The sequence below is a fragment of the Pimephales promelas genome, chromosome 1, assembly GCF_988280905.1.
Source record: "Pimephales promelas chromosome 1, fPimPro1.hap1.1, whole genome shotgun sequence".
In the NCBI taxonomy this organism is placed as follows: domain Eukaryota; kingdom Metazoa; phylum Chordata; class Actinopteri; order Cypriniformes; family Leuciscidae; genus Pimephales; species Pimephales promelas.
Window position 1 is genome coordinate 15,130,760 of NC_142769.1, and position 16,699 is coordinate 15,147,458.

The following is a 16,699-nucleotide window of genomic DNA, read 5'->3' on the forward strand; positions in this document are numbered from 1 at the left end:
CAGAGCAGTGGGTCGCGAGGACTGGAGTTGAGAACCCCTGGTCTACAGTATACGGTAGAATTGTATTATAATTGTATTTCATATAGCCTAATATTAATCAACATTTTCTGTGATCGATTCGGACTACGGTAGCATTTTTCGACAAGGCAGCACAAATCGTCAGAACACCGGTGTTTGAATGGGTGTCATACGGTGAGATTTCGTCGTTAGTAATTTTGTACCCACCACTTTTGGAAACATTGAGGCACGGATTTACCTACTACAAATAAAACGTCCATTTAACTAGCAGAGCATTCATTTAGTTCGCTCTAAATTAAGAGATCTAGCTGTTAAATTTGATGTTATTGAAATCAAGTTGTTACAACTGCTGTCAGTTTCATACGGTTCTGGCTCGTGCAATCTTCACTCGGACGCGCACTGCGCGCACTTCAGTCTACCGCCGTTGCAGAGACTCTCTATTCATTCCGATATACAGTATATAGATAGATTTATTGGCTATCTAAAGGCAGCCCCGTCTCTAACGAATTTCCTGAGTGGGGCGCATTTAACTAGCAGAACTATTTAACTAGCTAAACTATTTAACTATTTAACTCCATTTAACTAGCAGAGCATTCATTTAGTTCGCTCTAAATTAAGAGATCTAGCTGTTAAATTTGATGTTATTGAAATCAAGTTGTTACAACTGCTGTCAGTTTCATACGGTTCTGGCTCGCGCAATCTTCACTCGGACGCGCACTGCACGCACTTCAGTCTACCGCCGTTGCAGAGACTCTCTATTCATTCCGATATACAGTATATAGATAGATTTATTGGCTATCTAAAGGCAGCCCCGTCTCTAACGAATTTCCTGAGTGGGACGCACACAAGCAAACAAAGTTGGCAATTAAAGAGACAGCTTCACCTATGCATATTACGATCGCGAAAGGACATAACGAATCCAATGCATTACACATGAAATAGCCTACTGAAATAAATTCTGATGTGAAAAATCACGTTAATGTATTTAGTTTGTGTAACCTATTATTTGAATGAGTGTGAAATCCGTCTGTTTCTTTTGTCGACAAAATCTCGTTTACATAATAAAAAATGAATCTGAGGGTGCTTTGACTTTTGTTTGAGGGTGCTTAGCACCCTCAAGCACCCCCGTAGAACCGGGCCTGCCTGGATTTACTGTGGTGTCTTTCACAGCACTACAAAGTCGTGTACAGGCAAACAAAGAGATAAGGAAAAGAAACTGTCTGTGCCCTAATGATGGATGAAATTTACATTCACAAGATGACTGAATTTGCAGGGGACCGGTTCCATGGCTATGTGGACATTGGAACTGGAGAAATTGATAAAACACTGGCCACCCAGGCCTTGGTACTCATGGTTGTTGCGGTCAACGAGTCATGGAAAATTCCAATAGCATACTCCTTCATCACAGGTATGGATGGAAAAGAGAAGGCAAATGTCATAAGGGAGAGCCTTAGCAGGCTTCATGAGGTTGGTGTTAAAGTTGTCTCACTTACATGTGATGCCCCCACAGGCAAATTGAGCATGATAAGGGAACTTGGCGCTGACCTAAATATCAAATACATGAAGCCCTACTTCTTGTATCCTGAGGACCCTGCACATAAAGTACATGTGTTCTTGGATGCATGCCACATGATAAAGCTTCTTCGGAATGCCTTTGCATCTTCACTAGAATTTGAGACAGAAGATGGAAGGAAGATTATGTGGAAGTACTTTGAAGCCCTCAATGAACTTTAGGAGAAAGAAGGTCTGCGACTTGGGATCAGGCTAAAGATGGCTCATATCCAATGGCTCAGCACAGCTCTTCAGCAGCAGTGTGGCAGATGCTATGGAGTTCTGTGAGCAAGGCTTGAAGTTAGAGGAGTTCAAGGGTTGTGATGCACCTGTGCAGTTTGTGTGCACTGTAGATGCAGCTTTTGATGTACTGAATAGCCGTAATCCTCTCGGAAAAGGTTTCAAAGCCCCAATCAAGCCAACAACTAAAGACCGGGTTGAGACCTTTTTGAAGCAGGCAAAACCGTGGGTTGCTCTGTGGGTTGAAGGTTCAGCAGTACAACAAGATGGTGCCACTTCCCACAACAAAAAGAAGACTGCCATATATGGCTTTATTGCTAATGGCAGAAGTCCACTCAACATCTACCATGATCTTGTTGAAAGGGCCAATGCACCATACAGATATCTTCTGACCTACAAACTTAGTCAGGACCACTTGGAGCTCTTCTTTTCTGCTATATGAGCAAGGGGTGGGCACAATGACAACCCCAATGCCAGGCAGTTCAGGGGAGCATACAAATGCCTTCTTGTGAGGCACCAAGTGAAAACAGGCACCGCCAAATGTTTGCTTCAAGACAACAATTATATGCTCAACTCAACACCTGCAGCTGTAAATGTTGCCCGTAGAATGGAAGTGCAGTTGGTGGGAGTGGGTGTGCCTGAAGATGACACCATTCCTGACCTCCCAGATGTATGCAGTCTTTCTGAATACAAAGAAGCAGCGACCAACTACATCACAGGATTTGTGGTTAAGAAGATGAAAGAGAAAATCACCTGCTTACCTTGCTAACAGGCATTGACAACTGATGGTGCTGCACATTTCATTCATCTACAAGACCGAGGCGATCTGCAGAAACCATCACCAGGCATGGTGTCTGGCCACAGAGAAATTCATTCAGAGGAGGATCAAAACAAATGCAGGTGAGCCTCCCTGTGGACGTGGATTCACATTGCATTGTCAATCAGGTTTTTGAAGATTGTGCCGATAAAGATCTTTTCCCAAATCTCCACAACCATATGTTTGATACATGGGTTGAAGTGAACCACATTCATGTTCTGGTGAAGATGGTTTCCTTGTGGTATACGCTCTATGCACGAACCCTGCTGACGTATGTCCGAAAGAATCTCAGCCAGCTACTTTACTTCCTCAAGCGCGTTCTGCAGGCAAATTATATATAGTGTTGCTTTCGTCGACGAAAATTATGACTAAATATCATCGTCAACGAACCTTTATCACGTGACGAAAACGAGACGAGACGAGACGCAAATGCTGGTCGTGTGACGATGACTATAACTAAATGTATAATGCAATATCGTTGACGAATAAAAACGAGACTAAATGTGGTTTACAAAAATAAAAACTATGATAAAATGTCTCTTCATTTTCGTTGACCAAAACGAGACGTTATTTAACGTTATTTCGTCTCGTTTAGCCTACTTGCATTATTAGTATGCAGCATTTCTGTTTCCTGTGTCACTTCAGGGGCTGCATCAGATCGCACTGTGCAAACGCAGGCGACTTCAGATCCTCAAGCCCCACTCGCGGCATTATTTAGAAGAAGCAGTTGCGTGAGTTACAGCTGTTTCACACACACTCCGTGTGTAGCGTGTATGCGGTGTGTGTTGCAGTATGCAGGAGCAGCGCACGTTATTGCTTTCACATGTACTGCGTTTGCAGTGCGCAACTGATCTACGGCTGTACCACAATCACAACATTTATTCTCTATTTTTTATTTCAAATCAGTATTTTAGCCTACATCCATTGTGTCGCGTTGTTGAGGTACTGTGTAGATCTCTGCTCTGCTGTTATGCACGCAACGCTCCTAGAGCGCGCGGTATGAGCGCTAATCTATAACGGTTATAACTGTATGGGTGCGGGAAAAATACGCACTGCAAATGGAGTATGTGTGAAACAGGCGTTAGCATAAACGACAACAAAAAAAGTTAAGTCTGACACAGAGAAAGGGGTTCGTCTTTGGGAGAAAAAGAAGAAATGACATTTGGAAAAACTTTCATTTCATCATGTAGGCTACTATGTTTGGTTGGTTGGTAAAATAAATGTGTTGTAAATTCAATTCAGAGCGTCTTCCTGGAATCATTCTTGAGTCTATAAGGTAACAATAATATAAGAAGATAAGAAGATAAGATTGTTTGAAATGGGTTTGGCTAAAAGAAAAAAATTGGTTTCGTCTATAGGCTAGCCTACTACTAGGTAGGCTTCTTATATTGGGTTAAATAGAATTGCCCACTAAAAAGAGACTAAAATACAATTTTCATTTACTAAAACTAGACTATGTCTTTCGTCAACTAAAACTAGACTAAAATGTCATCGGGTTTCGTCGACTAAAACTAGACTAAAATGTCATCGGCTTTCGTTGACTAAAACTGGACTAAAATGTCATCAGTTTTCGTCGACTAAAACTAGACTAGACTAAAACGAGTATGAACATGACTAAAACTAACAAAAACTAAAATGTCAGCTTGACACAAAGACTAGACTAAAACTAAAATTAAAACAGGCCGCCAAAAACAACACTAATTATATAGTGGCAAAACTTTAATAAAATTAATTCTCAGAAACGGAGACAACGATTTTAGAAACTGATTCGCTTGTTGTATATTGCACGATATGAGAGAATACTCACCCTCAAAGTTGTTGATGTAACTCGAAATATATCATTTAAAGCCCTTCTCTTTTTTACTCTAATGTGTGACAGCTAACTGCCTCACAGTGTTAACATCATTCACGTTAACCGCAGAAAGTTTTTGTAAACAGCGAGTGTAATTTGACACTCTCCACCTAACGCAAAACCGGCTTCTGACGCAGCACCTGTAACGGAACGAACCAGAGGAGAGACATACAGATCCATTCGCAAGGCTTTATTCCTAAAACGTAGTCTTAGTACAGGCAAGGTCAATGGACAGCAGACAGGTATGGCAGAGGTATAGCACAGAGAAATCCTAAGAGCAAGCGTGGGTCGACGAGGTGCAAACAGAATCCGAAGGGCTAGGCTGAGGGAGAATCCAAGTAACACAGGCAGGGATCAAAACACGAAGGACAAGGCAAGACTAGAGTTCAATGGAAGGTTATACAATACGTACAAACAAACAATATCCAGCAACAGAGAGAGGAAGTCCAAGGTTTATAAAGGGTGTGAGAGTGAGGGTGTGAGGGTGTGTGACGGTTCTCAAGTGTGAGCATGATTAGTGGAATCAGCTGTGTGAATCGTCAGTACAATGAATTATGGGGATTGTAGTGAAGTGCAAGAGTCCATGCTGTGAGTGGGAGACCTCTGGTGGTGAATGTCCAGAAGTGAATGGACCAGATACGTGACATAGCCCCCCTCCAATGAGCGGCTTCCAGACGCTCCAATGACATCCCAGAGGACCATGGAGCGAAGGCGGATGGGGAGACAAAAGATCCTCACAGCAGAACAGAAGACCACCAGAGCAGAGCAGGTTGTGGTTGTGCAGGCAACCAGGGCAGAGACGACTTTTTGGGCGACCACGGTGGTGAAGACCCTGGCAGAACAGGAAGTGCAGGCAACCAGGGCAGAGACGACCCCTTGGGGATCCTTCTGGCGGCCACGGAGGAGAGGACCCCTGGGGCAGCCAGGGCGGGAGGACCCCTCGGTCGGCCAGGGTGGCGAGGACCCCTCAGACAAAAGATTCTCACAGCAGAACAGAAGACCACCAGAGCAGAGCAGGTTGTGGTTGTGCGGGCAACCAGGGCAGAGACGACTTTTTGGGCGACCACAGTGGTGAAGACCCTGGCAGAACAGGAAGTGCAGGCAACCAGGGCAGAGACGACCCCTTGGGGATCCTTCTGGCGGCCACGGAGGACAGGATCCCTTGGGCAGCCAGGGCGGGAGGACCCCTCGGGCGGCCAGGGTGGCGAGGACCCCTCAGGCGGCCAGGGCGGCGAAGACCCCTCGGGCGGCCAGGGCGGTGATGCCCTCTCAGGACCAGACACCGGCTCGGGACCAGACACCGGCTCAGGAACAGACACCGGCTCAGGAACAGACACTAGAACAGAAATGGTCACAAGGACAGACACAAACACAGAAACAAACACTGGGTCTGGAACAGACATTGGCTCCAGCTCTGGAACAGGCACTGGCTCTGCCTCTGGCTCTGGAACAGGCACTGGCTCTGGAACAAACACAGACATGGGCACAGGAACAGACACTGGCTCAGGAACAAACACAGACATTGACACAGGAACAGACACTGGGTTGTTTGTGTCTGTTCCTGTGTCAATGTCTGTTGTTTGTGTTGTTTGTGTTTGTGTTTGTAGCTCCGGAGAATTTCTTCATTAATCCTTGATTTTCTTCTTTACCACTTATTTATAAACAAGCACTTTCTATTTTTATATCATGTGAACTTATCCTCGATACTATTCCTTATAAAAACAATTGGATTGCTTTGATATCACTACTTATATCCAACCTTCCGAATCCCGGCTACTAGCCTTTAGCCCGCTAGCATTCCACGTGTGGCCGTCTCATTTTACACCCGTTTCACTGAATCCTGGTTATTTCCGGCATTTCAGTCCTAAATTAGTAGTGATAGTTGTAGTATCACTACTAATTTACTGTTCATCTGTTATAATGGCGAACATATCAGATTAACATTACCTCTGAGTGCAGGTGAAGACACGTTCGAGCTCTTCACGGTGAAGCAGGAGCTGGAATACGTCGAAAAGCAGATCCGTGGTCTGCTGGTGAAGCTAGCCGAGCTGTTGGATCGGCGCTCAACGCTTGAAGCATCAGGCGCCGACGCTCACAAATCAGTGGTTAGTAACGTTAACTCTTTGACTCCGACTTCTTCTACTCCGTATGTTCCTCTGCCCAGGAGGACGCGATCATCTCGGGCTTCATTCACTCCGGCACCGAAACAACAACATGGACCATGGATCACACAGCGGAAGACACGAGCCAGGACCAGAGCTGCCTCTCCGCCCCTCCCGGTCTTCGAGATCTCCACCCGGAACCACTTCTCCCCTCTTCGCAAGCCGGAACGCGACGACGCCGTGATCATCGGCACATCCATGGTCCGCCATGTCCGCGCTACTTCGGGTAAAGGTAAGGAGCGTACTCAATGCTTCCTGGTGCTCGTGTTCTTGATGTCGCTGCACAGGTTCCCGAGATCCTGAATGGTGACGAACGCATCGGAGCTGTTGTGCTGCACGCGGGAGCGAACGACATCAGGCTGCGGCAGACGGAGGTTCTGAAGAAGGACTACAGGAGCCTGATCGAGACGGTACGCAGCACAGCGCCTAAAGCAGCAATCATCGTGTCTGGACCGCTTCCCACGTACAGACAAGGACAGGAAAGGTTCAGTAGACTATTTGCATTAAATGAATGGTTAATGTGATTGTGTAATGAACAGAAGCTGCTCTTTGTAAATAATTGGCATCTGTTTTGGGAGAGACCCAGGCTGTACCGTGCAGATGGACTCCATCCCAGCCGAATCGGAGCGGATGTGCTGTCGGACAACATCTCCAAGACGTTACGCACCAGATGACTAGTAAGTCAAAGTCCAAATCACAGCCTTTGCGGTTCAAACTTAACTAATATGCATAGTGTGGAAGATTATATAGAAACTGTGTCTATTCCTCGTTTAGTGAAGCCAAACAATAAATCAAGTGCAGGATCTAGCAAAAATCGTATTGTAATTAAACCAGAAAATCTAAATATCAGTGAACAAAAACAATTTCTAAAGCTAGGTCTTCTAAACATTAGATCGCTCACACCTAAGGCGGTTATTGTAAATGAAATGGTCACAGATAATAACTTCGATGTTCTGTGCCTTACTGAAACCTGGCTTAAACCAAATGAGTATTTCGGTCTAAACGAATCTACTCCGCCAGGATACTGTTATAAACATGAGCCTCGCCTGATCGGTCGTGGCGGCGGTGTTGCAACAATCTATAAAGATATTGTTAATATTTCTCAGAAAACAGGTCACAGGTTCAATTCATTTGAAGTACTTGTGCTAAATGTTACGCTCTTAGATGTAAGAAGGAAATCCATATTATCTCTAGCCCTGGCTACTGTATATAGACCTCCAGGGCCAGGGCCTTAAATCTCTCGGGGATCAAGTAGGAGAGCTTGAATTTAGAGTCAGTTCAAACCAGGATAACATAACTGATCTAGAACAACGCATTGAGACGCTGGAGAAGCAAAATGCATTACTGATACAGAAAGCAGAGGACGCCGAAAATCGGAGCAGAGCCCTAAATCTTCGCTTTATTCACATTCCTGAGCGTGCTGAAGGTACAGATACAATCGGCTTTATTGAACATCTACTTACTCAGCTCTTCGGTGAAGACAACTTTCCCACTCCACCGGTGATCGAGCGTGCTCATCGCATTCCTGGAGCCTCTTCTAAACCGAACTCCAAATCAGGTGCAAGAACCATTCTGGTAAAGTTTATTCACTTTCGAGACAAACTTAAGATTCTTAGCCTTGCTCGGGAGAAAAAGGAGCTGAAGTATCAAGGCTCTAGAGTGTTCATTTATCCAGACTTTAGCCATGGCTTGACCCAGAAACGCCGTCTGTTTGACCCGGTAAAAAAAGAAACTACGCGAGATGGGGATTCGCTACGCGTTGTTGTATCCAGCTACTCTCAGGATCCACATCGGTGAAGTAGCCCATCTCTGCAACTCTCCAGACGAATCTGAGGTGCTTATTTGGGATGTTTTGATGAAATCTCCATATTTGGGTTTGTCCTGATTTGCACTTCTCTTTTTATTTTTATTTATTTTTATTTTTTCTCTGTAGCTATTATCCTGTATATAATTTTTGAATCTTTATTTATCGTAAATGATTATATGCTTTGGTGATTAGTTTATTTTGGTTATTGTATTTATTATTTTCTGGATTGCATTTTTTGTTGACTAAGATTTGATTTTTTTTTCTCTTGTTTAGTTTATCTATTCATGTTTTTGTTATTTGTTTTGTTAGAATGTATATGTGGTTGTGTGTTTGTTGGCTCCCATGGTGCTCACCCCCCTTGGTTTCTATTTTTCACTATGTACCTACATGATTCCTTTATTAGTTTACACCATATTATAATTTATCTATAAGTATTGGTAAAGGTCTTTATATAGTACACCTGAACATTAGAAGCCTACTCCCCAAAATTGATCAATTACGAGCGTGGCTATCCTATAATAATCCAAGTATTATTGCATTATCTGAAACTTGGCTTACCAGTAACATTTCTGACACTGATATCAGTATAGACAACTATAAATTATTTAGATCGGACAGAGGAACAAGGGGAGGTGGAGTAGCCATTTATGTACTATCTCATTTAAATTCTCAGCTTATGGTTCCTATTGTGACTCCAGCACTTTTTGAAGGTCTGTTCATTAAAATGACTCTGCATGAAAATAAGCAAATTATTATAGGAAATATTTACATACCGCCTACCTCATTGAAAGTGGAATCAATTAAAAATATTCTTTCTACTGTTTCTTCCTTAGTTTCTAATAAAGAAATGATACTTTTGGGTGACTTTAATATTAATTGGCTTCATTCATCTACATTTACTGTTAAAAATATGATTAATAGTTTAAATTTGACACAACTTATAGCTGAGCCCACAAGATTGACTTCTACCTCTAAATCTCTTTTGGATTGGGCCTTAGTTTCTCACCCGGAACGAATAATTAAATCTGGGGTTTTACCAGACAACTTTAGTGATCACCACATGATCTATTGTATTTGGAAAATTTCGATTCAACGCCTCCCTCCTAAATTTATTAAGATAAGGCAAACCAAATTCTTTAACAGGGACCAATTTATTAATGATTTGCATCAAATTAACTGGTATAGGCTTAATCTAATTCCATTTATTGATGATGCATGGAATTTTGTATATACTGAGCTCTTGAATGTTATAAATAAGCATGCCCCTTGGACCACTGTTAAAGTTAAAGGCAGTCACTTGCCGTGGGTAAATGGTGACCTTATTAATCTCTTTAAACAGAGGGATAGGGCCTGGCATAAGTTTAGACGCACAAAACACACTGCTGACTGGGAAGAATATAAACGATTAAGAAACAATTGTACCATGCAAACAAGAAACTCCAAATCTAGTTACTTCAGAAATTGTTTATCGAATGATTTCAAAAACCCACAACGATTCTGGAAACAGGTTAATAATGTACTTGGGAAATCAGGGCGGACTACAACCACTTTGAATTTGAATGATGAAAGGATAGATGATCCAGTATCCATTGCAAATGCCTTTAGTTTACATTTTTCTTCAGCGCCACAAGTTCAGAGCCATACTTTTAAACCAGATCTGGCTCCTTGTTCCCATACAGGTAGTTCTTTTTCATTTGCAGAGATCAGCCCAGCAGATGTGCAAAAGGCTATAAGTTAACTGTCATCTACCAGTGGAGCTGGACTAGATGGCATTGAGAACAAGTTTATTAAAATGGGCTCTCATGTATTAGCAGCTCCATTGGCCTTACTTTTTAATCTATCGTTTTCTTCTAGTATGGTTCCTTTAGCCTGGAAATGCACAAAAGTTATTCCACTTCATAAAGGTGGCGATTCTGATAATATTAATAACTACAGACCAATTTCAATCATAAACAGTGTTGTAAAAGTTTTTGAGAAAATAATTTGTACCCAATTATCGAATTATTTAGCTAATAATGATCTATTATCTCAATGCCAATCTGGATTCAGAAAACATTTTTTCTACCACTACAGCCCTTCTTAAATTTACTAATGATGTGTTCTTGAGTTTTGATAATCGTATGTGTACAGGTGCGTTGTTTCTAGATCTTACTAAAGCTTTTGACTTAGTGGATCATTATTTACTTTTAGACAAATTGTACTCTTTTGGTTTGTCTACCTCTTCCTTGCTTTGGTTTAATTCTTATTTACATAATCGTCGCCAGTGTGTGTCCTTTGGGGGCAGTTTGTCTCAGTTCACAGTCATTGATAGAGGAATTCCTCAAGGCTCCTCTTTGGGGCCTTTATTATTTTCAATATTTATCAATGATCTTCCGCGTAGCTGTACTGGATGCAATATTCAGCTTTATGCTGATGACACAGTCATTTATTGTTCTAAATCTAATATATGTGACATCAGCACTACATTACAAAATGGTTTTGATTCAGTTCAGAGGTGGCTATTGTCTAATAAGCTTCTACTTAACAAATCAAAATCATTTTCAATGCTTTTTAAAATGAAACAGAATTCTTTAGAAAACTCACTAAATATTTTATTTTTGGATAAAACTCCTATAAAGCATACTAGCCAGGTTAAGTATCTTGGCCTGTGGCTTGACTCTGATCTTTCTTTCAGCACTCATGTGCATAATATAACTAATAAGCTCAACTGCTCACTCAGAATCCTATACCAATCAATTAACTGTTTTAATTATCATGTCAGAAAAAGAATCGTTTCTCAACTTCTATTGCCAATCTTGGATTATGCTGACATTGTATACCAAAACACTACTGCCTCTTGTCTTCAGTCTCTTAATATAGTTTACAATAGCCTATGTAGATTTATACTCCGCTGCCCCTACAGAACACACCATTGTGAAATGTACCATCAATTGTCCTGGCTGACCTTATCAATAGAAGGTGTTTTCATTGGTTACAGTTTATTTTTAAATGCATTTATATGAATTACCCTGCTTACTTAAAACAATATTTAACTCCATTTAGGTCATCTCATAATTTGCGTCATAATAACCAAATTTATTTTTACACTCCACAGATCAATAAAGAAATAGGAAGATATGCATTTCAATATAAAGCACCATATGATTGGAATAAACTTCCAATTTCAATTCGCTTTTTAACTTCTTTTCCAATATTTAAAAGTCATTTAGCTCAACATCTTCAGAATACATGCAATTGCTTTTGATTAGCATTATTTTATTTTATTATATTTATTTCTCACTGTAACTTTTTTTCTTGGCATGGTACATATATAGTTTTTGTCTGTATTTTGATGTTGTCTTGGTACAAATGAAATGATATGGTTTACTCTGTTTAGGGAGGAGTGTGTCACCTTTTGGGAGTCTTGCATGAATGAATGTCTTGTTTTGTTTTGGCTTATATATTTAGCTGTATAGCACTACTGCATAGCATTTTTTTTTGTTTGTTTGTTTTTCCTGTGTATTTGTTTTTTGTTTTTGTTTTTTGGCTTTTGCTATTTGTTATGTTAAATTCAAGCTGCTGTAAGGTCAATTTTTTGTTTTATTTGAATCTAGAATCGAGGACCCCCTCGAAAACGAGATGGCTCATCTCAAGGGGCTATTCCTCTTTAATAAAAATGTCAAATATGCTGAATTCCTAAAAGAGTTTGCAGACTTTCTCTCGGATCTATTGGTGAATGTCGATAAAGCAATAATTGCTGGAGATTTTAACATACACATAGATCAGTGTTTCTCAAACTTTTTCAGCCCAAGGACCACTTTATCTTCCATTTTTTTTCTGAGGACCACCTAACAAAATCCCACTCTAACACGCCCCCCCCCCCCCCCCCCAAAAAAAAAAAAAAAAAATTGTAAGGATAAGCTAAATTTAATTTTAAATGTAACTCCTAACTGAGCTTTGACTGAAATAGGCTTTTCATTTTTCTGTCAGTGAAGAAAGTAAACATAGGGTCAACTGATATAGGTTGATTTTGCCTATGAATAATTTTTTTATTTACTGAAAGCTAAGCTTGGTAATTAAGTTTATTAACCCTTTCACACGTAAGTTTAAAGGCCATGGTGCAGGTTAAACACTACTGTCGATTAATGGATACATAAAGCAGTTAAGATATGTATATAAAGTTAGAAATATCTCAAAAATGGTGTTAAAGTCCCGTTTTTGTAGTTTTTGTTTAGTGACAGTTATTTTTCACGCGACTCGGCGATGACGTCACATGAGGTTCCTTACGTAAGTTTAAAATATTAGGCTTGTTCGACTTCATGCAGCTCTGCGCAGACCGATCGTCGGCTGACTTGAAACAGTGCATGCCGGTTAGAAATTTTGTCCGACTTGATGCAGCGCTGACTCCACGTGACTGTGACGTATGCTATCGAAGTACCGCGAGAGCGATACGAGAGCAGCCGCAGGATTCAGCCAGCGCAGATTCTCAAGAGCGGCTGCACAGGTTCTGATGACGACACAACTGATCCACGATTGGCCGGATTCACTGACAACACTGATGACGTGCGTTTCAAGTTTATTGCGACGAATTCAGCTCAAGAAATTCTCATATATGGACTTTTAAAACAGTTTATCTTATAAATCATATTTATGAAATATTGTTTTACTGTACTCACTTTATTGTTAAAAGCCAATAGGGTTTTTGTATGTTTATTTGGCATTATTTTTCATACAAACCTTTTACAGTAGCCTATTCAGCTGCATAACCTATTCAAATGAGCTTTTTTTAATAACTCAAATTTTAATCTTTTTAAGTTAATCATTTTTTGTAAAACATACAATCTTATGTGGTTCTAAATGTATGCTTTTATATAAATGATACATAATACATCATGTTCCTCCATTTGTTCATATGGTTTCTTCATATTCTCTAGTTTATTTTGCTGTGTTTATACTTCACCTGCATGTGGTTAACAAACTGCTAACAACTTGCTGTATATTCAACTTATGAAATGTGTTTGTTTGTATTTTTGTATACGAAAATGAATGATGTTTTGTCTCAAATGTTAAAAAGAGCTCAGCTGAAGGGTACTGTAAATCATGTTGCTAAACCTTTAAAAAAAGGGAATATATATATATTTTTTTAAGGTAACTTTTATCATTTTGCATTAGCAGAAACACCCATGTCAAACTGCTAATTTATATCCAATATGTTATCTTGTCCAAAACACCACTTAAACACACATCTCAAAAGTGTTTTAATACCTTGGTAAATACATAAAGTTACTCAAAATCACTAAATCACAAAAACAATGGAAATCACTACTAATTAATGTTGAGCCAAAACTGGTTGACTTAAAAGGGTCATTGCATTTGTTGCTAACTATTAGTAATAATGAATGCAACAGGTGTTGGCTATGGTCCCATGGTTCCTTGGGATATATAAATAACCTGGATTACCCTGCAACACACTACAAAATGGACAATGTAACCATTAATGTGTTAGACAGCAAAGGTAATGTTGTCATGCTAACAGTTTCCAAGGACATTGCTGAAAGGATGCAAAATGGTAAGTAAACTGCATAACTGTGAAATAATTACAAGTCACCAATGATTTGTGCAAGTGTTTTAATTATAATTTATTCCCCCAGATCAATTGTTCCTATCTTCAGTCATGGAGCAAGTATCAGCTGTTGAAACAAAAGGTACACATTTACTAAATGAACAAGAATATACTGGAATTATTTCTTGGGTGACACTGACCACATCTTCTCTCCAAACAGCTCTCCTCAGTGGCCCAGCTTCTGCTGCAAAGCTCCTCCAACCTCCTATTCCATGTCTCACTAGGTCACCGGTACCCCTAAACCTCAGTTTTGTGAAACCATCAACCAGCCAGTGCCCCACTAGGCCCCCTGTACCACCATCAACCAGCCAGTGCCCCACTAGGCCCCCTGTACCACCATCAACCAGCCAGTGCCTCACTAGGCCCCCTGTACCACCATCAACCAGCCAGTGCCTCACTAGGCCCCCTGTACCACCATCAACCAGCCAGTGCCTCACTAGGCCCCCTGTACCACCATCAACCAGCCAGTGCCTCACTAGGCCCCCTGTACCACCATCAACCAGCCAGTGCCTCACTAGGCCCCCTGTACCACCATCAACCAGCCAGTGCCTCACTAGGCCCCCTGTACCACCATCAACCAGCCAGTGCCCCACTAGGCCCCCTGTACTACTTACCTCCACTGTCAAGTACCCACCGCCTGCCACTCTGCAACCTGGTGCAATGTGTGGAAACCCTTCAGAATCCATTCAACCTTCATCCCCCTCCTTCCAGTCAGACAGGCATGAATCTCAAGGTATTTCATCAAATAATATAAGGAAGATTAATGTAAATGCTGTGATTAATTTACATTTTTCTTTGTTTTGTAGTGTTAATCTATTGATCTCCTTATCCCCTCCATTTTACAGAAATAACACATCAAATGACACTATTTCTACTGGACCTTACAAAAACCCATCAGCAACTTTATTTTAGGAACAAAATGGCTTTCTATAAAAAATTGCAAAACTCCTTCTCACAAAAGGGCTACAACTTATCCAGTGAGAAAATTAGGAAAAAACTAGCAAACATGTTGACCACTTATAAAAGGGTAAAAGACAGGCGCCGTGCAACTGGGGAGGGGAAGATCACCTGGGAGTACTATACAGTAAGTTGAAGACTGCTTTACTTTGTTTCTGAAATAACATTTTCTAGTCTTGCATGAAACATTGATTTATTTATTTTTATTTTTTGATTTATTTATTTATTTTTTTACATTTGAAATTCACCCCCACCAGCTAATGGATGAGTTGTTTGGGTCATCGGGAATCGGTACCGCATTACCAGGCACCATTCACTCCACACCTCTGGGTTTGGAAGAGACCTCCTCCAAAAGTAGGCCCACATCATCTTCCCAAGACCAGCCAGCAGGGGCTAGTATAGATGAACAGTCCGGAACCTCTACCATACCAAATACAAGCAGGCAAAGACGATCACAACAACCCTTACAATTTCTGGAGGCTTATGAAGAGCATGCCGAGAGAAGGACTGCTGTGCTTGAGTCCCTGGTAAGGCCAGATCTGGAGAGATGGCGGCGACTTAAGGAGAGGCGCAGAAGGTCCTTTGAAAAAAAGATGTTGACCAGCTTGGGAACAATTGTTGAGGAGCTAAAGAAAATGGGGAAAAGACAAGAGCAAATCATGCATTTATTACAGAACCCACATGAACGTCAATAATTTAAAGATTTTTTTTTTCTCTTGATTTGCAGCTTTCCCCAAAATGTTTCTTCCCCCCCCCCCCAAAGAACACCATTTCAAATGAGAAACTAATCATGTTCAACAAATAAATGTCTTTATTTCAACACAAAATCTGTTTCTTTTATTATTTGTTGAATTTTTTGTATGTTCAGTATACATTTATCAGATCTGGCCACAAATCTGGTCTCTACGATGACATGCATTAGTGTTGTGGGGTTGCTGGTGGTGTGGTTCATCATCAACACCATCATCTACCACAGCAACTTGATCACTGGGCTCTAAACAAAGATTATGCAAAATGCAGCATGCTGAGACTGCTGAACTGATATTAGAAATGCTTCTCATTTGCAGGCAATGGAGCCTCCTAAACTTAGATTTTAGAATGCCAAATGCATGCTCAATGACCACACGCGCTGCATTGAGCTTTCTGTTAAAGTTTCTTTGCCTAGCAGACAAGTGGCCATTGTCTCTAAAAGGCCTCATAAGTTGAGGCAACAAAGGGTAGGCAGAATCCCCAATTATGTGCATTCCCGGTGGAACAAGGGAATGAGGATCTTCTTCAAGAAGACGACAAACTTCTGTTAAACGAAATGCTCTGGCATCATGCCAACTACCAGGGTGACCCACACTGATGTGACAGAAACGTCGCTGACTGTCACAAAACCCAGTTAAATTTACAGAATAAAACTGTTTCCTATTCATGTATGCTAGGGGATTATCACAGTGGGGTCTCATTATAGGAACGTGACACCCATCCACTGCACATACTGTGTTGGGGAAACCTGCTGCGTTAAACCCTAACTTTGACATCTCCAGCCTTTGACCTCTGGGCCAGGAAATGTGGTGGGACAAGTATTTGTTCACATTAAAACAAAACTCATGGAGATGCTTGGCAAGAGTGGATTTTGACATGTTGAATCAATCTGCCACCCCACGATATGACTCCTGATTTGCCAATGTCCAAAGGCAGGCAAGAA

At 41.1% G+C, this 16,699-nt stretch overlaps 1 protein-coding gene and 1 long non-coding RNA gene across 2 annotated transcripts in view; both read left to right on the forward strand.

Annotated features, from left to right (window-relative positions):
• The first annotated feature begins 6,809 nt into the window (after positions 1–6,809).
• Positions 6,810–16,699, forward strand: part of LOC148998384 (uncharacterized) — a 28,354-nt gene continuing 18,464 nt past the window's right edge. Inside the window, exon 1 of the long non-coding RNA XR_016153281.1 lies at positions 6,810–7,317. This is a non-coding gene — a long non-coding RNA (uncharacterized LOC148998384). The remainder of the gene's footprint in view (positions 7,318–16,699) is intronic.
• LOC120485562 (uncharacterized) lies at positions 14,101–15,752 on the forward strand. The gene is made up of 3 exons (XM_089131845.1): positions 14,101–14,782; positions 14,895–15,133; positions 15,264–15,752. The coding sequence occupies exons 1-3, from the start codon at positions 14,101–14,103 to the stop codon at positions 15,699–15,701; spliced, it is 1,359 nt and encodes a 452-aa protein (XP_088987971.1). The 3' UTR covers positions 15,702–15,752.

Bases quoted from the DNA above. Each gene is read 5' to 3' on its own strand.
- LOC120485562 (XM_089131845.1), top strand. From the start codon at position 14,101: ATGGAGCAAGTATCAGCTGTTGAAACAAAAGGTACACATTTACTAAAT. The intron at 14,783-14,894 runs GTATTTCATCAA...TCCATTTTACAG, and splicing joins AGACAGGCATGAATCTCAAG to AAATAACACATCAAATGACA. The intron at 15,134-15,263 runs GTAAGTTGAAGA...CACCCCCACCAG, and splicing joins TCACCTGGGAGTACTATACA to CTAATGGATGAGTTGTTTGG.